The sequence below is a fragment of the Sinocyclocheilus anshuiensis genome, unplaced genomic scaffold (assembly GCF_001515605.1).
Source record: "Sinocyclocheilus anshuiensis isolate Anshui unplaced genomic scaffold, SAMN03320099.WGS_v1.1 scaffold1217, whole genome shotgun sequence".
Lineage (NCBI taxonomy): Eukaryota > Metazoa > Chordata > Actinopteri > Cypriniformes > Cyprinidae > Sinocyclocheilus > Sinocyclocheilus anshuiensis.
In genome coordinates this window covers 80957-104677 of record NW_015552619.1, presented here as the reverse complement: position 1 = coordinate 104677, position 23721 = coordinate 80957, and the positions used below count along the sequence as shown (strand labels likewise).

At 37.5% G+C, this 23721-nt stretch overlaps 2 protein-coding genes across 2 annotated transcripts in view; one reads left to right on the top strand and one right to left on the bottom strand.

Moving 5' to 3' along the window:
* LOC107666223 (C-Maf-inducing protein-like) lies at positions 1 to 20404 on the top strand. Its single transcript, XM_016457438.1, has 20 exons — positions 1 to 425; positions 510 to 560; positions 1786 to 1947; positions 3435 to 3476; positions 3770 to 3832; positions 4748 to 4828; positions 4921 to 5024; positions 6112 to 6216; positions 8021 to 8392; positions 9714 to 9779; positions 11162 to 11188; positions 11970 to 12018; positions 12168 to 12275; positions 12378 to 12494; positions 13921 to 14061; positions 14292 to 14339; positions 14458 to 14604; positions 14996 to 15101; positions 15868 to 15938; positions 17812 to 20404. Exons 1-20 carry the CDS (start codon positions 312 to 314, stop codon positions 17863 to 17865), a joined length of 2028 nt encoding a protein of 675 aa, XP_016312924.1. The 5' UTR covers positions 1 to 311; the 3' UTR covers positions 17866 to 20404.
* Positions 20405 to 20772: 368 nt separating this feature from the next.
* Positions 20773 to 23721, bottom strand: part of LOC107666218 (1-phosphatidylinositol 4,5-bisphosphate phosphodiesterase gamma-2) — a 16083-nt gene continuing 13134 nt past the window's right edge. The window contains exons 27-30 of the mRNA XM_016457434.1: positions 22476 to 22600; positions 21960 to 22080; positions 21709 to 21879; positions 20773 to 21034 (exon numbers count right to left, since the gene is read on the bottom strand). Of these exons, the coding sequence (XP_016312920.1) occupies positions 20907 to 21034; positions 21709 to 21879; positions 21960 to 22080; positions 22476 to 22600 (545 nt within the window). The 3' untranslated portion in view covers positions 20773 to 20906. The remainder of the gene's footprint in view (positions 21035 to 21708; positions 21880 to 21959; positions 22081 to 22475; positions 22601 to 23721) is intronic.

The following is a 23721-nucleotide window of genomic DNA, read 5'->3' as shown; positions in this document are numbered from 1 at the left end:
TTCAGCCTTGTTTGCTACTGACCTTTGAAATGATTTGCGTGAAGTATCATTATGTGGGTGACACTGGCTCGAAGATATGTACGTCAAGAGTTCAACGCAACTTTAAAGGCATATCGTGACATTCAGAGCTCAATCATCATATTATTCACATTTGATTAATAAATAGTACAACCGCCCTTCCATGACACTGCAGACCTTTTATTAAGGTGGTCAGTGCAGTACGTGATGCTTGTCCTGAGAGGTGTTAATGCCCAGACTGTTTTTTGCAAATATGAACGTGTTTCTTCCTGTCTCTGTAGCCTACAGGATACATGGAGGCCCCTCTGTCTTACAGCACTATCGAGGACCTACAGCTGTTGTCCTGGGACAACGCCCCCAAATACTGTGTCCAGCTAAGCTTCCCTGGAGGGACAGTCCTCCTGCAGGTACCTCCAGCTCCCTCACGGTTTCATGACACTCATGTTGAGAAAACACTGACTCATTTTGCGATTGTTTGTGTGCACTCGTAGGCTGCTAACAGCTATCTGCGGGACCAGTGGTTTCACTCTATACAGTGGAAGGTAAGGTCACACGTTTAGGAAGGATAGACTTGCAAAAAGCAATGGTGCAATGACATTTTGCATGGTTTTAGTGAGAGTATAATTTTGTAAGTGTACATATGTGTGTGGTTCTTCACCTACAGGCACTTTGATGTTCCAAGTGTTGATTTCTATTAAAACTAAAACATTTTGTTTTTGTTATGTGACATTCACATTGAAACTTTCTTGGATGGAAAAATCAAACAGTCTTAAATCATTTGATTGTTATTGTGTCAAATGTTTTATACCATTTTCTACACCGGCGTTTACTACCTCAGTTGTGGCGTCATTTACTACTTTAACAATTTTGACTCAATAAAGATTTATCTAAAGTTAATTCTTGGTTACCAAGGAGACAGCCATGTCCCTGAGGATCATGCTTGATATGAAATATGAGATGTGATGTGTGGAGGAAATAATAAATATCACTTGCAAGCAGAGCTTTTGATTGTGCGTCATATCCAGTCAAGTTATAATATTGTCAAATTAGGCAAATTGGCCATAGCAAGACAAAGAAGCCACCATCATTATTTCCACATTGAAACAATTTTGAAAGGAAGAATGAAAAGGTTATAAACCATTTGAGTATTATTGTGAGGAATTATTATTATTATTTACACAATTTGTAACTTCAGATGTGACATCATTTCCATTACAAACCAGTGAATATTTATAAAAAGTTAATACTTGGCTACCAAGGAGACCAAGCTGTGTCAGTGAAGAGCGTGCTTGATATGAAATATAAGATGTGATGTGTATAGAGGAAACAGTAAATATCCTTTCTGAGCATCATTTTGTGCGTCAAGTTACCAGTCAGTGAGTTTCCATATTTTGAGATGCAGTGGAAATGTTTGAGATGTTTTTAAAAAAAAGACTATATATCAACTGTGGGACATTGGTAGTAGACAGATTAGTGAGAGCGTGAAAAGGCTTTTTTGTTTTAAGAAAAGTGCCTGTGGTTGAAAAAATATCCATGCATGAGTGCAATCAAATGGAACAAAATAAGAACTTCAAACCATAAATCTCCAAGCCTGGTCACCACAGCTCATCTCTGGGTAAATTCGGTGAGGTAATTCACACCGTAATGTAGTTCAAAAGCTGTTATCTAGCTGCATTATGGTCGTAAAATATGTGCCGGTTTCATAACTGCTGGTTGCATCGGTAAAAGTCAGGTGTGTGCATTCTGGGTTTTCTGACTCATCTGCAGAAAAAGATCTACAAGTACCGCAAGGTTCTGAATAACCCGAGCCGCTGGGACGTGGTTCTGAAGGAGATCAGGGCCCTGGTGGATATGGCCCTCACCTCACCCCTGCAGGACGAATCCATCCATCAGGCCCCTCTGCACATCATCTCCACCCTGCTTGCTGAGGTACGTCACATCATCTAATTAGTGAGAAGACTAGTTATTAATTATTTAATTTGACAAGAGTGTAAAGCTCATTAATAGTGCTTGCTAAGGTGTGCATCACTTTTATTATTGCTCATACTTGTGTTTCCACCCAAAACTTTTGTTTGTAACACGTGCGATGATAACTTCAAATCATGCAGCTTATTGAGGATAAGTGAGCTGTTACATTTCTAAGTGATTGTGCTTAAAATTTTTCGCCTGATAGACAAAAATAAACAGTCAACAAAACATTTATATTGACAGAGGACATATCTAGGGAACAGAATATCATAAACTTTGCAGTGGGCGCTTACTTTAGGGCAATCAGCATTTTTGTATTATTGTTTAGGAGTCCCTTTTTTCAGATATGTCAAATGTAAACAATTTTACTTATAAAAGTAGAATATAAGACTTTTATTTTATTTTATTGCTGTTTTTAATCTTCTAATTTTAGTTGTTAAAAATCGTTTGGCTTATATTCATGAAATTATAATAAAAAAAAAGATCAAATGAGAAGAATACCTTTCATTTTTACAGAATTTAATTTATTAGGATTTTCAAAAAGTAGAAGTTGACATGTGGTTATTTAATATATAAACAATTTTACCCAAAATTCTTCTACAGAAACAGTTACACTACCCTTCCAAAGGTTTAAAAAAAAAATGTATAAATTAATTTTTGAGAATGCATTAATTAATCAAAAGTGACAGTAAATACATTTATAAAGTTATAAAATATTTCTTAAAACATTTTCCCTGATAGACAATAAAAAATGATTTGTATTGACAGAGTTCCTCTATCCTTATGTAGGGAATAGAATATCATATAAACTTGGCTTTTAATTTAGAACCTAAAACCCTGAAAGAAATGTATTTTTATTTTGTGCATTTATGAGTCATTTTTCTCATTGAGCACGTCAAATTTATCAGATGGTATTATTTTTCAGCCAGTTTCTCCTTGAAGTATAGCTGGCATCTTTTATGTTAGAACTTGAGCAGCATTCTGCTTTCATTTCTGGTTATGAGTGTCTTTTGTGAATTGAGGTGTGTTACGTGTCATTTCGAGTCTGTGTTCAGGTTAAGAGTTACCTGTGGTTGCCTGTGTAGCTGTGGTTTAGTGAGACTTTTTTTTTTTTATGTGGCATTGCTACACAACGAAGATCTCCTTCTCCAGATTGTTTGCAGATAGGGAAAGATTGTTTGCATCCCTACTTTGATTTGCAAATGTAGATTACGTCTTTGAACACCACATATACCAAGCATTTGAATTCAAAGAGGGGTTTAAAAGGTCTAAAAACAGACCTCTCACTGGCCTTTGGTCAAAAGGCTTGTATCACTGAGTCACACCGGCTTTCCCAAGAAGGCCATTAACATTTTTAAAAGCAGGGCTTGCTGGTTGTTGAGTCACTTAGCCGTGGCACCACTGGCCAATGAATTCTCAGTAATGCTTTTGTGTCATTTCCTTCCTAGAACACTAACCTCAGCGCTCAGGACCATGAGAACATCATTGTGGTAAGTGGGGCTGTTTTTTTTGCAAAGAAAATATGAAGACGCATATTGCCTTCACACAACAGTGTGTTAAACTCCATTGCTTACAAAGGCAGTTACGTAATGTGTCTTAAGTCTCAGTGAAACACGCTCTAGAAGAAAATTTACTTGAAAATGTAGTGGACTGCCATAGAAACAGGACATGCACACACAGATGTGCTCTCTGAAGGATGTGCACTTCTGTAAAATGTGGATGAAAAGCAACAAGTCTCTACATGTCTGTGGGGAAGTGACTAATGGTTTGGATCTGTATGTAGGCCATCGCACCCTTGCTGGAGAATAACCACCCTCCCCCTGACCTGTGTGAATTCTTCTGCAAGGTAAATGTGACAATTCTGGCTATTCTTCAGGGGAACAATTGAGTTCAGTATTGTAAACCCTATTTTATTTCATTATTTTATTTTATTGCTGCTTTTAATCTTTCATTTTTCAGTTGATTAAAATATTTTGGTTTGTGTTTCTGAAATAACTTATTAAAGGACAAAAAGGTCAAATATAAGTCATTTGTATGGTATTAATTTACTAGGATTTAAAAAAAAAAAATTGGCATCATCACATGGTTATTTAATATATAAACCAATTTTAGTTTCTACAAAAACAGACTACTGTTCAAAATTTGAGTGTCATTTTTTAAAATAAATTAAACATTAAATTGATCAGAAGTGGCAGTAAATGCATTTATAATGTTACAAAAGATTTCTATTTCAAAGAAATGCCATTCTTTTGAACTTTGTATTCATCAGAGAATCCTAAAAAAAAACGTATCACAGTTTCCTCAAAAAATAATAAGTAGCACAACTGTTTTCAACATTGATTATAAGATATATATTTCTTGATCACATAAGAATGAAGGATCATGTGACACTAAAGACACGAGTATGGGCTGCTGAAAATTCAGCTTTGCCATCTAAGGAAAATATTACATTTTTAAAACATATTCAAATAGAAAACATTTATTTTAAATTATAATAATATTTCAATAATATTATTGTTTTTCCTGTATATTTAATTGGATAAATGCAGCCTTGGTGAGCTTAAGAGAAGACTTTTTTTTTTTATTGTACCGACCCCAAACTTTTGAACGGTAGAGTATTGTGTACCATGGTAATTGTGCAGTGTTTTTGTCTGATATCATTACTTTACCAAGTACTTTTTAAAGAAGGGGATTAGCTATAATGATTTTGATGATTAATATATGTATTAATCAATATCGGTTTTTGTGTTCCTCTACACAGCACTGTAGGGAGCGTCCTCGGTCGATGGTGGTGATTGAAGTGTTCACTCCTGTGGTTCAGAGAATCCTCAAACACAACATGGTGGGTCTGCGCACAACACCAGACGTGCTCTTGAATTCACACATCACTACACCCTCATTTATTGACTCTCATGTCTTTTCTTCTCATTCCAGGACTTTGGGAAATGCCCCAGACTCCGTCTCTTTACTCAAGAGTATATTTTGGCTCTGAATGAGCTTAACGCTGGCATGGAAGTGGTCAAGAAGTTCATTCACAGGTGAGTGACTGTGTCCTAACAATGCAGCAAGCGATAAAAGCTTGGAATCTCATTGCATCGCGCCTGGTGAGGACACAATGGCTACGTTTACATGCAACCAAATAATCCATTTGTAATCGAATTGATGGCTCAGTTGGACTGAAAAACCTTCATGTATACACCTTAATCGATCCAACTGAGCTTGATCGGAATGAAATTTTAATCGGATTGAAGGGGGTGGTTTATTCCTTTTCTAATATGATTGAGAGTGCATGTAAACACTCGATAGGATTGAACCCCGAAACTGAAAGAACTGCGCATGTGCAATGACGCAGAAATAGTGTAATGACGTATGACGCGTAGAACCAGTGGTTCTTCCTTTTGAATAAAGTGTTGTATAAATGCGTGTCCTGTCATTATAAAACTCTCTTTTCACTCGGCAACTGTGAAGTGGAGCAGGACAACCTCCCACCAGTCCTTGTTTTGGATACTCATCCACAGGCAACCCGTTTTGGGAGCGCGGAGAGGGGCATTTTTACTGCGTGATAAATGTGAGCAGCGCACCACACAGCGGTTTATATGTATATTTATTCATAAATGGATCAATATTAATTCTGCTGTTAAAAACAAATAAAGAAACCGTGTAGGAGAGTGGTTATTATGTGCAAACAGTGAGAAACTCTGAGAAACTCAAAAAATATTTGTGCAGTGTGTGCATGTCAAAAAAAAATCAATTCCGATTTGAAGCTTGTGACATATAAACGCGCACATCAACCCGATCACTTTATTTAGCGTTTATGTAAACACTTCATTCAGATTCATCAATCGGAATGAATTCAGTCCGATTGAACCAAAAATTGTGCATGTAAACGTTGCCAGTGTTACCTCATCCTGGCTCCACCTCACTTACGTACAAAGAACAGGCCTTCATATGTACACAAACTGTAACATCCTTTTATCTATCAGACTGTCATTTTAATGGTCTGTTTAGGACCAAGCCCTGCGCTTACTTCCTGTTTCAGCTTTGTTTTTTTACGCAGTCACTCTGGGTTTGGACGCAGGAGCTGTGCTAACCTGACCTTTTTTTTTTTACATGTTATGATTTCAGCATGCACGGTCCCACCGGACAGTGCCCTCATCCTCGGGTCCTCCCCAATCTCGTGGCGGTGTGCCTAGCTGCCATCTACTCTTGCTACGAAGAATTCATCAACAGGTGCGTCCGATTCACTGGTTTTCCAACCCATGAGATGCGATTTACCCTTGAGGCCTGAGCTCAAAACATTTCTCTGAATCATTTTTGCTGACTTCATGGCTCCATATCCGTTTTTTTTAAATATTCCATAAATATGCACGCTTTCTTTGCCACCTGCTTTAATCGGTCAGTATTTTTTGTGACAGACAACAGTGACTTGGCTGTAGTGACATTTTTGGTCTCACCTGTCCTGTTTGTGTCATCACTGTGAGCATCTGGGCCGCGGTGCAGCCACCTGAGAGGAATAAGGAACTATTTTAAAAGGTTTCCATGATTCGCAAAGACTCAAGAGAGTGAGAAGTGTCAAAGCTTACTCCCTAGGCTTCCTTGCACTGCTCCCTCTCTGTTTTTTGTTGCAATCTGTTCTCTCATTCACTCTCCAATGGCCTTTTGACAAATTTCCGTAACTACAGTTCATGGATATTTTAAAGGTGCACATTTACATGTGTTTTCGTTCCTGGGTTCCATTTGTCATCCTACCAGAATCAGATGTCCCATAGTTACTTGTTAGTCAAATAAGGTCTTTCAAATACTGTGGCCATGTAGCAAATTAAACAGCTGGTGTTTTGTATATGACTGCATGCAAATATGGAAATTTCCATGGAATGTGCCTGAAACTCTCTGAATGCAATATTAGTATTTTTTCCCCCCTTTCTCAACCAAATGACATTGAAAGGAGTTGCTTAACCTTCAGAAAAGTTGATTGTTGAAAAGTTGAAAACATATGATATATAGTCATTTCTTACATTTTTATTCATTTTTTAAATACATTAATAATTTTATTCAGCAAGGATGCATTCACAGTTCTTTTAAATTGTAATAATTACATTTATGCATTTAGCAGACACTTTTATCCAAAGCGCCTTACATAATATTTCACAATATTACAGTTTTTACTGAATTTTCAATCAAATACATACAGCCTTGGTGAGTGTAAGAGACTACTTTAAAAAACAAACAAGCAAAAAAATCTTACCAACCAATAGGGTTGTGACGGTGGTGAAATTTTCCCACTGGTTAATCGACGTGCGACAACACCAGTAATACCGCTATCACCGGGGGGTGGAGTTCGTTGGGGTTTTCCATCAATTCCTCACTTTCCTTCGCTTTTAAATAGCTTATAAATGCCCATGCGAATTCGAATTAGCGTCAATTTGGCATCAAATGCTTGAATGGACAACAACAAAATGGTACAACACAACTCACTTATATTAAACATAGAACTTTTGTTAAATTACACAAATTTTAAATAAAGTAAAATATTAAAGTTTAAATAAAGTATTGCCTAACAGCTAGGCGCTTTTGCATTTTGTTTTGAAACTAAATCTTCCCCCATCGTCTTGTCTGTCTCACCTCACTCTTCTTGACGGTCAGCTCGACTCGCTCTCCTCACGTGATAAATGAAATCTGACTCCTGCTGCTGATCTGTGATGCGACTGTTGTTTGGCTCACTGCAGCCGCCAATTGTAGTGTCTGTTCTCTAACTGAACTAAGTTATTTTTATTACAAAAAAAAATCAAAATGACAGTGGGGGGAGCGGTGCCACGGTGAGCAAGTGACGTAACCGGTGTTGCGGCTTAACACCGTCAACACCGATTATCGCAGCAAGCCTACCAACCAAATCAAAACCAAACTTTTGAACCGTATATATCGAATAGTTCCCCCAACCAAAAAAATGTATCCTTAAAAAAATAACAGGACACCACACTGTCTTGAATTTTGTGGAAAGTGGCATATGTCTTCTCTTTCTTTTTTTTTCTTTTAGTCGCGACAACTCTCCCAGTCTCAAGGAAATCCGAAACGGTTGTCAGCAGCAAAGTGAGAGGAAGCCGCCCATGCCTTTACGCCTGCTGCGGCCCGAGCCGCCCACACCACCCCCGACTACCACCCTGTCCCCACCCCCGGCCCTGCCCCTCTCACCACCACCTTCCATCGTCAATTCCAGTGAGATCCTGGTAGAGCTGGAGCGCAACAACAACACCACTAACACACTGCGCAAGGCCCCCGCAGAAGGCGTCAGCGAGCCCAACCTGATCGACTGTCTACTGGTCAGCCCCGCGCTCAATGCCCTGTCCATTCAGCTGCCTGCTCACGCCGACAGAGTGCTGGGATGTTTCGCCCTCATCCTTAAAATGCTGTGAGTATGGCGTTACTGGATCTTTCTGTCACTATTCCACACTTATTAGACCTCTGTCCAGTTTTAAAAAGTTCCTTTGGCAGTAATGACTGCCAGACCTGCCCACATGGTAGAGGTAAATACTTGCATCATTACAGGACCTTAAATAAATAATGCTAAATTAATTTTATTTGAATTGATGAGCTTGCCAAAGTACATTAAAAAAAGTAGCTAGCTACACTACAAGTTGCCAACAAGTAAACAAGTAGCTACACCGAAGCTTAACTTTTAGATAATTAAATTAAATAATATTAAAAAATATATTAAAAAAAAGAAAAAAAATATTTGTGTGTGTATAATATACACTCAAACACACACACCTGGATCTAAAAAACAAGTGAGTATTTTTTTTATTGTAGTTTTATTTTTAGTTTTTATGTAATTTGATTTAACTAAATATTTCACTACCTAAAAGAAAAAAACACATGAAGGGAATTCCGGGAACACTATTAAGTGATGAGTTGCCTGTACAAACTTTTTTGGAAAAACTGATCTGAACCACCTGGTAATATTTCACCGCAGAATATTTAGTATAAAGAAAATGAACCAGTAAAACATTTTGTATTTCTTTTGTTTCGTTAAATGGATTGAACAATTCAGCACTATTTGAGAATGAAAGTGGATTGTAAGAGGGTGAGTTTGTTCGTGCATTATAAGGCTGCACAATACAGCGTTTTGTTGCGCAACACTGCTGTTTTTGGAATAATTCGCTCACAGAAAATGCCGTGCTATTTTAATAACAGCAGAGCTACTGAAAAATGTTTTGTAGCTATTCTCCAACACTGTAATAGTCCCACATTGAGTATAAATGAAACGTAGCGTTAGTTCTGGCAGGTCACGTTAGTCAAGCTCGCATCAGCTGGCTCTCAGCTGATCCCCATCTACCTATAGGAATACGACACCTATCTAAGCATTCATATATAAGGTCCGAACCATACCGCCAATCCAAACTGTATGCTAATTGTCAATCATCTTTGACGATAGTGGTCCTGACAGAAATGATCAGTTTGGGATATAGAAAAGCTGATTCAGCCATAATCACACTGAGAAGTGACCTTAAACTAGTCTGCATATTTATAACAGATTCATTGAACCGAATCTGTTTTTAGGCTTTACCACCTTCACCTGATCCTATTGTGAACCATCCGGTTGCAGATCACAGGAGAGCTTCTGAGGTTTCAGCTTTCACTGGCCGATCTTACATAAGGCTCTTATTTTCTCCAGTTCTCACTCTTCCTGCCTCTGAATCTCTAATTTCTCCTCTGGCCTTTTCCCTCTACAGATCAGACTACGATGACTGGAGACCAGCACTGGCCAGCCTGCTTCAACCAATCCCCTTCCCGAAAGAGTAAGGGCATTTACTCCCCTCTCATCCTCCTCACAGTTACTTTCTTTCTAACCGTTTACTTGCCGCCTGTTTCAACTATGGAATCCATTACGATTAGTAATAGTATGATTTCTGCTGCTGTAATTAACTCATTGTGAAGTGTCAGTTACACCAATCAGTTTATCTACCATTGTGTTTTAAGTTTTCTATTTACAGCGTGTTTATTGCATTTGCACATGTTATTTAAATTAGTCAGCTGGTTCTAATGAGACCATTTTGCCCAGTTTGATCCACAGATAACTGTTTCAAGTTTAATCAAAAAGATGTTAAAATGAACAAAAGTGAAAAGCATCATTGGTAGATCGTCACTTGATGTCACACGGCTCACTCTATACTCAATATCAGTGTATAATATATTCAAATTTTAGTTAGAAAATATTTCTATTTCGAAAAAATGCTGTTTAACTTTCTGTTTATAGTAATAGTCTGGAAAAAAAGTGTCTTGATTTCCACAAAAATATTAAGCAGGACAACTGATTTCAACATTGATAATAAAAAGAAATGCCTCTTGAGCACCAGATCAGCATATTAGAATGATTTTTGTTTTGTTAGGGGATCATGAGACACTAAAGACTGGAGTAATGGCTGCTGAAATTCAGCTTTGCCATCACAGGATTAAATTACATTTTAAAATGTATTAAAATAGAAAACAGTTATTTTAAAGTGGTGTAGTTATATTTTAAATATTATAGTTTTTACTGTATTTTTAATCAAATGAATATCCTTGGTGAGCATAAGAGACTTTTCATTTTAAAAAAATCACACAGATTCTAAACCTTTGAACGCTAGTGTATGTGAAATATGAATTTATGTTTTGGATGTGTAGCCTATATAACGATACCAAGGGGGCTCTCTGTGTACGTGCGGTGGGCCGGTCTCTCAAGGTACGGCATGCAGGGGTGAGTACTGATGTGGGCGAGCCCCAGCAGGGCTCTGCAGCGGAATTGTGAGTATTAGGTGAGGCATCTTGGGTCCTCTGTGGCTCCTGTAATTGGCCCTGCAGGACAGAGCACATCATTACAAGTCTTCTGCAGAGCCCTGCGGTTGCCACAAGTGGAGGGCTCACCTGTGTTCATACGGTACGCCAAGCTTCCAGTCTTCATTAGAAAAAGTTAACAACAGCTAGGCGCATCCCAGAGCACTCATGACACATGCAAAACATTTGATGAAGTCCTCCCAGACTTTAGATGACTTGAAATTGTATCATCATGCGTGTCGAGGCAAGCACGCCTACATATAGACTCAGAAAGCAACTTGTGTAATTATGTGGAATGACGACACTGCCTTTTTTTGCATGCCTGAGTCAAGTCGGTGTTTTTCTCTGTTTGCTTTCTCCTCTCTAGGGCCCTTGCACATGCCAAATTCACAAAGTAAGTGACATCGGTTTTGCCATCAGTTTATGTTCCTCAAAAGAAAGTAATTCTTACAGGTTTGGAACAACATAAGGGTGAATAAATGATGACAGAATGAAGAGTTGTTGTAAAGTTTTGAAAGTGTCGTGAGTCATTATGAAACTCTGAAGTGAATGAAGAAAATGAAACTCATTTTCTCACCCTTATGTTTTTTCAAACCTTATGAAATAACTTTTGGGTGCTCTGTGGAAGAGTATCACATTCTGTGGAAAGGTTTTACAGAAGTTTTTTTTTTACAGAAGTCTTTTGAAAACATACTATAGCTTTTGAAGAACATACTTTGTGATTATTCACTGAAAATGTTGACATTCACACTAGCTCTCCTTGGCATTAAGTAGAACAGTTCAATCAGCTAAAATTAATCATTTTAGTGAATTGGTTCAACCAGTGCACAAAAATGGTCTGAATTATTCATTCACAAATTAAACTTACACAAGTCTCGGTTAAGATAACCAGTGAATAGTGAATTAAATTTCAGCCAATGCATCACACAATGCTGTCATATAACTTAAGAAGATTTAAAATAAAGCCCTGGAGTCATTTTAACCCATTTTTATTAGACTGCATCTTTTTGATGCTTCCAATCACTTTTAATTGTAACTGCATAGAAACATGTTGTTCAGAAAAAGTTTGGAACAACATAAAAGTGAGTAAATGATGACCGAATTATTTTTTTGGGAGGTGAATTTTTACTTAAAGTGTTTAAGTTGACATGTTTCATGTTTTATTTTTGTAACAGAGAGCTGAAATATGTCATTCAGAGGTTTGCTGAAGATCCCAGACAAGAGGTGAGACAGGAAAGTGTGCAGAAAGGGTGTTGTTTGGCTTACAGTATCAATCAAATGCCTGCTTAATATTGCCACTGTAGACTTAGTAAACAGTGCTTTGTTGAGCTTCAGCCATTGTGAATGTATGTGCATGTGTGTGTCTCTCACAGGTCCACTCCTGTTTGCTCAGCGTGCGCTCTGGAAAAGACGGGTGGTTCCAGCTCTACAGTCCAGGAGGCGTAGCTTGCGACGATGATGGAGAGCTGTTTGCTAGCATGGTATGAAAGTGTTTGTATGAAATGCGAGATGTCTCAATTAGTTTAGTCTTTTGTCCTGCCACTATATCTACTTTTATGGTCTGATGTTGTTCGTCCTCACAGGTCCACATCCTCATGGGCTCCTGCTACAAGACGAAGAAATTTCTCCTGTCGCTGGCTGAAAATAAACTGGGACCATGCATGCTCTTGGCCCTGCGGGGGAACCAGACCATGGTGGAGGTACATATGACTGTTGCTTTGAGCCGAAATGTAGTGCCCTGTTGAAAAAAACAGCATGAGCTGCCCACCTATGTAACATTTTTAGGCATCATGGATGGTTCAACCAAAAGGCTTTTTTTTTTTTTTAAAGCCTTAGTTTTGCTAGTCTCAGCCTTTAAGGGCACGTCTACAGAACGCCCATAGTCTGTTCACTGACCATATGATGAATATTGCACACAAAATGGTAAGAGCAGACTGAAAATTAGCAGTTTATATCTGATTGGCTAGCATTATGCAACTTCCTGTGAAACCAAGTTGTTTACAAGGTACTAATGAATGCTTTTGTGGAAAATCTAATGACTAGACTAAGAAAACTGAAATATCCACAAGCAGAATTGCATATTCTGTTTTAAATCATCTGTATTTTTGTACAGACAGAAATTCTAAGCACATTTTCTGCCAATTTCTATCCATTTTCTCTAAAACCATCTGCAGAAACTGTTGCTTTTTTCCTTAGTCATTAATTGTTGTAGAGTGACAAATTTGAATTAAAATTGCCCCTAAATGACACACAAAAACCAAAAAAACTGGTGGGTGATCACTTTCAATGTATAAGTCTGAGTTGGCGGTTCTAGACTAGAATAAACTGCAAAGTGGACCAGAGAGCCGATAGACTGACTGCATGTATGCTTTGTGGATTTGGCAACCCTAGAATGCATTGTAATTATTACAATTTAATTAAAATGTCATCCTATATTGTACGGTTTCATTCAGTATTTGTATGCGCTATGTTTTTGTGTTTACTAGAGTAGCGCTTGTTAGCTTAGAAACATGCTAACGTCAAATTCTTTTGAAATCAACCTGAGTATTAGGGTGTGGTCATATTTAATGTTGTTCTGTGAATTTCCGCAAATTTCTTCTGTTTTCTTTCAAATCATCTGCGGAAACTGTTGCATTGTTTTGTTTTTTTCCACAGCTATCTATTGTTGTAGTATAATCATTTGCAATAAAAGGTAGTCGATCACTTTAAATGTTGATTTTCGAATCTTAAGTTGTCAGTTCTAGACTAGAATAAACTGCAAAGTGCACCAGATAGTCTAAAGTCTGACTGCGTGTATCCTTTGTGGATTTAGAATTAGGATTTTATTTAATCCAATATTATAACGCGGTTTGTTTTGTGTTCTTTATAGTATCCACTTATTAGCTTAGCAACATGCTAACATCAAATTCTATTGGAATCAACTGTGAGTATGGTAGCATTTTTTTTTTTTTTTGGCTAAATTTTGTGGGCAGAATCCAGCAATTTCAATTCAGTTTGCATTTCTGAATGGATGCTGCCTAAGTAGACAGCAAGGCAGCTCACTACATTATCTATGGAGAGTTCAAGAGACTCCAGGGAAACCTGTATGCAGGATATAGCAGTGATCCCTGTGTGTCTGCCGTGCAGATCCTGTGTTTGATGCTGGAGTACAACATCATAGAGAACAAGGACACTCAGCTACAGATCATCTCCACCCTGGAGAGCACCCAGGTCGGCCTGCGCATGTACGAGCAGCTGTGCGACAGACAGAGGGAGCTTAAAGAACTGGTGAGTGCACAAACCAATTTCACAAATCAACACCGAGACGCTTTCACTGCCACGCACAGGCTTCTTCTTGCCGAGCTCTGACTTTGTTTAACGCAGTGCTCCCATTAACACAAAAAGACAGAAGTGACCCATTTACAGGCTTCCTACGTATACAGTGCTGACTCTCAAGCGCCACCTGATGTTTAAACTAAAAACTGCAGCACTAGTAATATCTCTTTCTCTCTGTTTAGCAAAGAAAAGGAGGCCCTACTCGACTCACTCTGCCATCTAAATCGACGGTGAGAGTGTTTGCATAAATTAAAATGTATTTGCTTGCATCCATGCTGTTGTTTTCCTAGTAAAACACAACCAAAAATCCTTCCTCAAGGCTTTTTCCTCACATTTTTGTTACTCTAGGATGCCGACTTGGCTCGTCTGCTGAGCTCCGGTTCCTTCGGCAATCTGGAGAACCTCAGCTTGGCGTTCACCAACGTCACCAGTGCCTGTGCTGAACAACTCATCAAACTGCCATCCCTCAAACAGCTCAACCTGTGGTCCACCCAGGTCTGTTTTCTTCTGCTCATTCCATTCTCAGTCCATAGTCTAAAGAGAATCTCCACTATGTGCCGATATACATATGCTATATGCTGATTTGGTACACAAACATTTTTTTTAGGATTCTATGATGAATAGAAAGTTCAAAACAAGAGCATTGATTTGAAATAGGAATCTTTTGTAAAGTATCTTTACTGTTACTTTTTATCAACTGAATGCATCCTTGCTGAATAGAAGTATTAATTTCTTTAATAAAAAGAAAATTTTATTGACTTGATTTATGTTTTCGCTGTGTTTGTTACTTTTTATCAACTGAATGCATCCTTGCTGAATAGAAGTATTAATTTCTTTAATAAAAACCTGTTTTATTGACTTGATTTATGTTTTCGCTGTGTTTTAGTTTGGAGATGCTGGGCTCCGTTTGCTGTCGGAGCATCTGGCCTGTCTGCAGGTTTTGAACTTGTGTGAGACTCCAGTCACGGATGCTGGCCTGCTCTCCCTCAGCTGTAAGAACGCATTTACATAAATCGTATATCCAGCTACTTTCATTCTGAACTGTTAAAAAAAAACAGCTGTTTCTGAATTTAAAATGATTAGATTTATTTTCTAGCCTCTTGGTCTACAACAGTTCGTAGCTATTTGTGAAGCTTGAGGTTTCTTAAAAGGATAGTTACAAACAGTCCAAACATGAAAATTCTGTCATGTCATTCCAGACCAGTATAACTGACTTTCTTTATTCCATGGAGCACAAAAGGAGAACACAATGTCAGAACTTCTGTTTTTCATATACCGTGACAAAAGTGGATGGTGATTTATACTGTCAAGCTTCAAAGAATCATAAAATATGACTCGTGCACTATAGTCCAAGTCTTTTGAAGCCATAGTCATTGTTCACGAATAATCTTTCTCTCCACTCTAGATCTCAAATGTCATTCGCGACCGTGTTTTTAAATTTACCACGTCACAATCATTCAGATAACATGCAAGAGCTAGTGGTTTTTGCCATCAGTGATGTCAGACCTGCTCACACCTCCACTTTAATGGTGCTCTATTTGGAGCTTAGCCATATAAACAACCATCTACTTGTTGTTTGGCTATAAATTTATGGCATAACTTAAGTTTTAAAAATTAAGTCTTTAAACTATCCATTTAACAAAAAAAGTGGTTTATTTTCAGTGTGAAGAGCATTTAGTGTTTGTCCCAACACATTTATGGTTTATTTTAATTAACATGTTGGATAATTATAATTAATATTGCAACTTTTCCTTGCAGCAATGAAAAGCCTGTGCAGCCTGAATATGAACAGTACTAAACTCACAGCGGACACATATGAAGACCTGAAGGTAAGAGGATGATGACTTGTCCCTCAGACCCTCAGACTGCTAGGATTGAAACTTGAAGTTAAAGATGAAGTGTCATAAAAAAAAATTTTAAAAACCGCAAGGACGGGTTAAATTTCCTATCTCAGTTTAATATAAAGAAGCTACTAAATGTACACTATTTCTCAAGTTTGGGGTCAGTACGATGTTTTTATTTAATTTTAAAATTCTTACAAAAAAATCTAATTCAAGTTAATGCTGTTCTTTTAAACTTTATATTAATCAAAGAATCCTGAAAAAATGTATTACAGCTTCCACAACAATTTTAAGCAGCACGGCTGTTTTTAACATTGATAATAAAAATAAATGATTACTAAGATATTACAAAGATTTTTGAAGAATCATGTGACACTGAAGATTGGAATAATGGCTGCTGAAAATTCAGCTTTGCATCACAGGAAAATAGAAAACAATTTTAAAATTGTAATAGTATTTAATAGTATTTCACAACATTGCTGTTTTTTTTTTTTACAGTATTTTTGATCAAATAAATGCAGCCTTGGTGAGCATAAGATACTACTTTAAAAAACATAAAAAAATCAAACTGACCCCAAACTTTTGATTAATAAAGTTGTTCATAGTTTGAGTTTCCCCAAAAATGTAAATACTGCTATTCAGTGGTGCTTTCAAAACATTGAACCATTACAACCAACACAAAACAGCCACATTGACTTGACCAATGGCCTGAGTTTAGGGGCGTTGTTATCTTGTTTGGCTGGCCAATAGCAGATGAGGGAGTGTTCAGGAAACCAGTATCAACAGTCTCTACTAGGGATGGGCGATACCCCTTATTTTGTTTTCGATACGATACCGATATTTTTCTAGGCAGTATAGTCGATATCGATACCGATTCGATACTTCTGCACTAAACTTTATATTAGTGCTACCAGTATTACAACATTAATATTCTAACTTATTTGTAACATTTGAACTTTTGATTTAGTGCAATATTTTGTACTACAATTAGGGACTGCCAGTGAATGGCTGTTGCATGCATAAAAAGCAACCTTTTTATTCTGACAATGTATGATTTCTATTAACATTACAGAATAGAACATGATCAATATTATCTTTCAACGTTCAATTTAAATAATTTTAATTGCACAAACTATGTAGGCTACAATCTCAATTTGTTTATTGTGAAATAACTCAAACATTTATGTTTTTTTTCTGTCCTCTGATAAGCATTGTTCAGGGCTGCCGTTCCCAAAAGCTTTAATGCTTTCTTATGATACTTTTGGGAAACGCAGCCCTGTTTGAATGCACTGTCAGCAGTGAGTGAATGCTCTCTGTGATTGATTGGTTCTGTCTTGCAACATTTGCGTGTGTTCAGATGAGCAGGAAAATAGTTATATCCTACACAATTACTCGCTAACAAAGGTTATTCGTCCAATTCAATGCATATTGTATGCATTATTATTATTATTATTTTTGTTAAATAAACAAAACCACTGGTAAATAAAACGCACCTTAGTATCGATATTTTTTTTTTAGTATCGATACTTTCGATACTCGCGTCAGTATCGATATATCGATACTTCGGATCGATACGCCCATCCCTAGTCTCTACTTTTCCAATACAGTTTGGTGACTCTAATGGTGCAGAAATTACACACTTCACCTTTAACTCTTATCATCTTATAATTTTTTAATGTTATTTACACAAGCAGGACATGTTCCTGGTTCAGTCAATCAATCGTAGCCATGACAGAGAGGAATAATAAGAATCATAGGGCTGACAGGAATGTTGTTCCAGGAACAACAAAGGATGTTAAACCAGCATGCTACATTAAAGGTTTCATTATCTAAACCTCTCCGTCTCTGGTCCTGCCCACAGGCCAAACTACCCAATCTAAAGGAAGTGGACGTTCGCTACACAGAGGCGTGGTGAACACGATGCTCGAGGAGATTTATTGACAGGAAATCGCTGACACATCATCTGAACACAACATAATCAAGAAGCAAGGACTGTGTTTATAGGAACATCATTCAAACGACAAGGACCTTCTGATAATATCATAAACGCTCAAGAATCATCTAGTGTCTCATCCGAGGATGCTCTTCGCAGCGGCATCAAAATGCAAGAATATGTCCCGTGACATCATCAAACAGCACAGGAACCTTTCCAACGACATCACCAGTGGACTTTTTCCTCTGTCTCGTTCTTGCCTTTATCTCAGACCCTTCAGAGGAACCGTGTCCCTCGTCTTAACCCATAACTGGCGTCCCTTTTTGTCCCCCCCGAAGACATCAGACCACCTGGATACATTTCCCCTGTGGTACCAGCGTCTGGTGAAGGCCTGAATATTCAGAGCCACATTCCAGTACAGTTTTGATATCACTTCCTGTGTGGAAAGCCAATTTCCTCTTAAGTTTTTTTTCTTTTCTTGTTACATGTGTGCTTGGTCCTCTTGGTTCAGAGTCCATCATTTTTGCATCCTCACAGAGATTTCTGGTGTAAAATGTGTCTGTTAACAATGTTCACGTTCATCTCTATATCTCTATCGCTCTGAAAATCATTTTTTTTATCAACTTGAATAAGCATATTTTTCCATACACTGCTTTCATATACATGTGTGTTTGTAAAGAAAATCGACGTGTCCCCATTTTTAATGCGGACATTTCTGGGGCTTCGCTCAAAAAAAAAAAAAAAATCCTTTCCCTTCCTCTTCTCTCTTCTTTTTTTAGCCATATTGTACAGTGTAATTTTAATTTCACACCCGTATTTAAGAGAACATCGTCCAGGAAGTAGTCTGGGACTACTTTGTATTTATGTGCCCCCCTTTCTGGTCCTATTTTCTTTTATTAAGGTCTTTTGTCAAGCATACTGAACCAAGATGGTGCCTAAAACATTTTCTGTAAAGATTGCATCACCTAGCAACGTCAGCTAAGTTGTACATAGATACATTATGAACTTTTAAACCGATTAATAGGCTTTATTATTCTCTGTAAACTTCTTCACCTCTAGTGGTCGATAGGAGTCCACCATGATTGTCCTGCCACAACGGTTGACAATGTTCCGCATATTTATATCAAATCGAGCCAAGATTTGTGCTATGTTCATTACGGCTTATGCAGTTTAACCTTTTTATATTTTAGCGTCTCTCCAAACGTATAGATTATGACCATTGTAATTAGTTAGTCAATATCTTGACTAGTAGAGAAACGAGACGGATCTTGTAAAAAAATTAAAAATTAAAAAAAAGACGGCCTGAAATAAAACGTTGAATTTGCCGTCTTAACTTAAATTGAGTTTTTCTTATGTTTACAAAGGCGTGTCTGTCTCTACTCCCACTTTGAACTATATCCAGATCGAGTTGCTGCCCCGTCCATGTGGCTGGTCTTGAAAGTAGCAGTTTTAGGTAGTTCTAGATTTTGTGTGTGCGTTTGATTTCACACAGATACAGATGCCGTCCAGAGGGGGGCGTTCAGTACTGGGTGCCATAATGGCACCAACACGAGTTCTGCCATCTTGCATATTTACAAACTGTATAATGTACATATGAGTGTATATAATTTCCCATTTCTCTTTCTCTCAAGTTTTTGGGAGACTCTTTGTTGCCTTCTTCTTTTTTTTTTTAGATGTGTGCATAAGGTCACCTATTTTTGTTGCCCGTTTTGTTTCTCTTTTTGCATGTTTGTAATTTTATCATATAGATTTAAAATCAAGGGTAAAATCACTAGCCCTCGTCAACCACTTACCATAAGAATCAAAATGTGTTTCTAAAAGTGAAAGATGGACAGAGTTAGTGTGTGTGTGCGCGATGTGAACGGATGGATTATATTGGGAGTGTGTTCTGAAGGTGCGTTCGTGAGTGGACTAGAAACTGTGCCATTCTGTACACTGGTGAAACTCAAGCCGTGGTAAGGTACATTGGAATGGTCTTCAGTCCTAAAAGCAGACCATTTTTCTCTGTGGCAGGAAGGATTTTGTTAAGAAATCATAATAAAAGCCATCTCTTTGAGACAATGGCTAATCTGTTGAAGTTGAAATCCAGTTTATACTTAAGTCAACTGTTTCCGGATTTATTTGTAATATCCTGTGGAACTCACTGTGCTATTTGTGTTTCCAATGTCTCCTTATCATGTTATGTCTCATTAATTTCAGCTTTTTTATTTTTGTTGAAAAGCGCTTTTTGCGATGTTGCATTGAGACGGAGTCTTAATATGATGTGGGTGGGGTCCCCTGCGGCCCCTGCAGCACAGTCGTGTACATACAGAATGAACTACATTTCCCATGACTCCTGGAGTTTTTGCAGATACAACTGCTGCCCTTATTTCTTCTGTGTTTTTCTGCTTCTATCTACAGCTGGGTTGCTGCTGCTGCTCTGTGGCTGTTGTAATGAGAACACAACCTTCAACAGGAAAATAAGCCTAATATGTGAACCAGTTTCAATCAAAATAAACTGTCTGTGAATATGTTTCAAATAGAAAGCTTTCAAAGCTTTTTTTATTGACGCGTTTATTCACTAGTTTAGTCATTTGCTTCAAAAAACGTTTTTTCATTTTTTAAAATGCACTCTTTATATTATTTTGATAACTGATACAGTAGAGAGAAAAGGAAATTCTCTTATCATGAACCCAAAACATGAGCATGTGAACAAATATACACATTTATATGTAATACAAATATACACCGTTTATTTAGATCTTATTCAGTGTCGCAGTAACTGCTCTGCAGTCCTTACGATTTATTTCCACAGTGATCCAGAATCTGGAATATATCTTCCAAACAACAAGACCAGGACTAAACCACATGCTTTTCACCATATTCACATTGAAACGTCTGCTAGTTCCTTGTGGTTAAGGCTGTTTACACCTGTACACAAAGATTTTTCATTACTGACTGGAATGAGGAAAATAGTAATATTTTAAATTGGGCTTTTATTTGTTTTTGGTGGTGTTACTGCTTTCATATCAGCAGTCTCAAGGTTAATGTACATTAATCAAAAAAAAACAAAAAACAAGGTCCCTCACCTCCACCTGCTCTGCATGCACCAGAAGAGATGAAACCTCCAGGTTTTCACTAAACCTGTTCTTCAGCAGGACAGACCGATACCCTAATAAAAAGAAAAGAATGTCCAGAAGAGAAATGCAACAGCTCAGAGACCCTTTTAGATTTTAATACAGAGGCACTATTTTTCTTTGAAGCAATATTATGAAAGTAATAAAACTGATCTCCGGTTCTGGGGTCTTGTGAGGGAACTACGGGGGCTTTGTGGTTTGATGAAAAGTGAAGTTAAATCATAAAAATGTAAATAATAAATAAAGACACTCACTAAACCTTTTACCTTCATGTCTTGTAGCCATTAACTGACATTATATTAAAATATTAAAATCTCAGGGACTACTTGCAGAGCCCTGCGCATCACAAAAATATATGTACTGTGGCCACAAATTATGAATTTGTTCGCTCATTTTAGTTAAATCATAGCCACGATTTACTTCGTTATCTAATTTTAGTGAAATTATGGCCATGAATTCCTTCCCACGACTACTACTACAATTGTGGCCATGCACACTACTAATTCATTCCCTCATTTTAGTAAATCATGGCAACATTGTACTAAGTCATTCCCTTGTTTTAATTAAATCGGCAAATTAGTACAATGTGACCACGATTTATTGTAGTAAGGGAACAAATTAGTAGTGTGGCCACAATTTACTAAAACGAGGGATGAATTCTTAATTCATAACCAGGATTTTGGGGCTCAGATCTGTTGGATGGATTTACCTTGACGAATACCTCTAATAGGAAAAGTGGCCTGTGCAAGAAACTTCGCATCAGAGAATGTGTCCTCCTCAAAAACCACAAAGCGCAGGAAGGCCAGGTCTGGCTCATCTACTTTAAAGCATTTGGGTGGATTCATTTGACCCAGCCACACTGGATTCAGTCCGTTGTCCTCTGCAAAGAAACCAACATTCTTAACTACTGTAATCTAAATTGTAATTCCTCTCTCCCTAACTTTCTTCCCGTATCCTTACTGAAGAGGGTAGTCTTGAAACTGCAGTTGTCTACTTGAGCTCCTGTGTATGGCCACAGCTCAACCTGCACAAAAGGACTGACGATGTGGTCTGGATTGGGCAGATGCCTGGCTGCCATCACCTGCAGGAAACCCAAGAAAATTACTAATAGTTTTGACAAAACTGTACCACACAAATGTGGCTAGTTCACCCAAAAACAATAATTTGCCATGTCATTCAAAACGTGTAAAACCCTAAAAAATGTAAATGTCTTTCTTCCGTAGAACACAAAAGATAATCTTTTCCACATAATGAATTTAACTGGAGACTGTCAAGCAACAAAATTACAAGTTCTCATATTTTAGTCCACAAATTCACAAGTCATACAGATTTGGAATGACATCAAGGTGAGCAAATAATTACTTTTTACTTCAATTACTTTAATTAACATTGCATTCCTATTACTTTAACATTCTAGAACTCAATAAAAGGTTGAACTGACTCAACTGCAGTTTCAAGCAAATAAGAGTTATTTACTCTGATTCTGATGGTTTGTTTAGCAGGCTTCTTCTTGGTTGGATCTCGCATCCACTCTGGTTTAAGCACGTAACCCGTGCCTCCATTCAGACTGAAGAGAGCATTGTTTAGCTGCATGAATTTATCTGAAGAGAGATGACATTGAGGTTAAGATTTATTAGACACGTTTATTGGAGAGCAGTTCTGAAGTTTAACACGCTACAGCAGACATTAGTGTAAGCTCTTCTTCGAAGGTCAAGTACAGTCATGGTGGAGCAATAGTTTTAAGAGAGGCTTGCTGAGAAAGTTGGGCAAAGTTGAGATGTTTATAGCTAACTTATGTAAATAATGAATAAAAATAGCACATGTGGGTTAATGGCACAAGGATTTGAAGAGAACTCTTTTTTCTGATTGGATAGCTATCTGGTCATTAAAGGAATAGTTCACCCCAAAAAAATGAAAATTTGCTCACTCTCAGGCCATTGCAATGCTAAAGTTCTAAAAAAAAATCTGTCCTGATGAAGAAGCAAACTCTTCTTGATCTTGGATGAAATTTTCAGCTAATTTTTATTTTTTGGTTAACTATTTCTTTAAACGTGTAAATGATTGAAAGCAATGGTCATGATGCATACTTAATGTGATTGCGAAACGCATTTGGTTGTTCAGGCCTGATACTGAAACTTAATTCCTTCCAAACAGAAAATCTTAACATAGCCCTCTATCGCCCCCTTGAGTACTGAGATTTTACTACCACAACAAGTGGTTTTTATTTTATTTGATGTAATTATTATTCATTATACAATTATTCAGCAAGTACACATATTCATCAAAAGTGACAGTAAAGACATTCATAATGCTACAAAAGATTTTTTATTTCAAATAAATGCTTTTTGAGCTATTCATCAAATAATGAAGCCTTGGTGAGCTTAAAGGGGTCATGTGATGCGATTTCAATTTTTCCTTTCTCTTTGGAGTGTTACAAGCTCTTGGTGCATAATCAAAGACATTTTGATTCTCAAAGATATCAAAGATCTGTAAAGTTGCAAAGACTAAAGTCTCAAATCCAAAGAGATATTCTTTATAAAAGTTGAGTCAACCACGCCTACCTAAAACGGCTCGTTCTAACACGCCCCCACATGTCTACGTCACGATGTGGGAAGATTTGCATAACACCGCCCAAATGTTCACGCAAAGAAAGAAGGCGTAACTTTGATTATCGCTGTAGTATTGTTGCTGCCGCCGCCGCCATGTCGTGGAGATGCTGTGT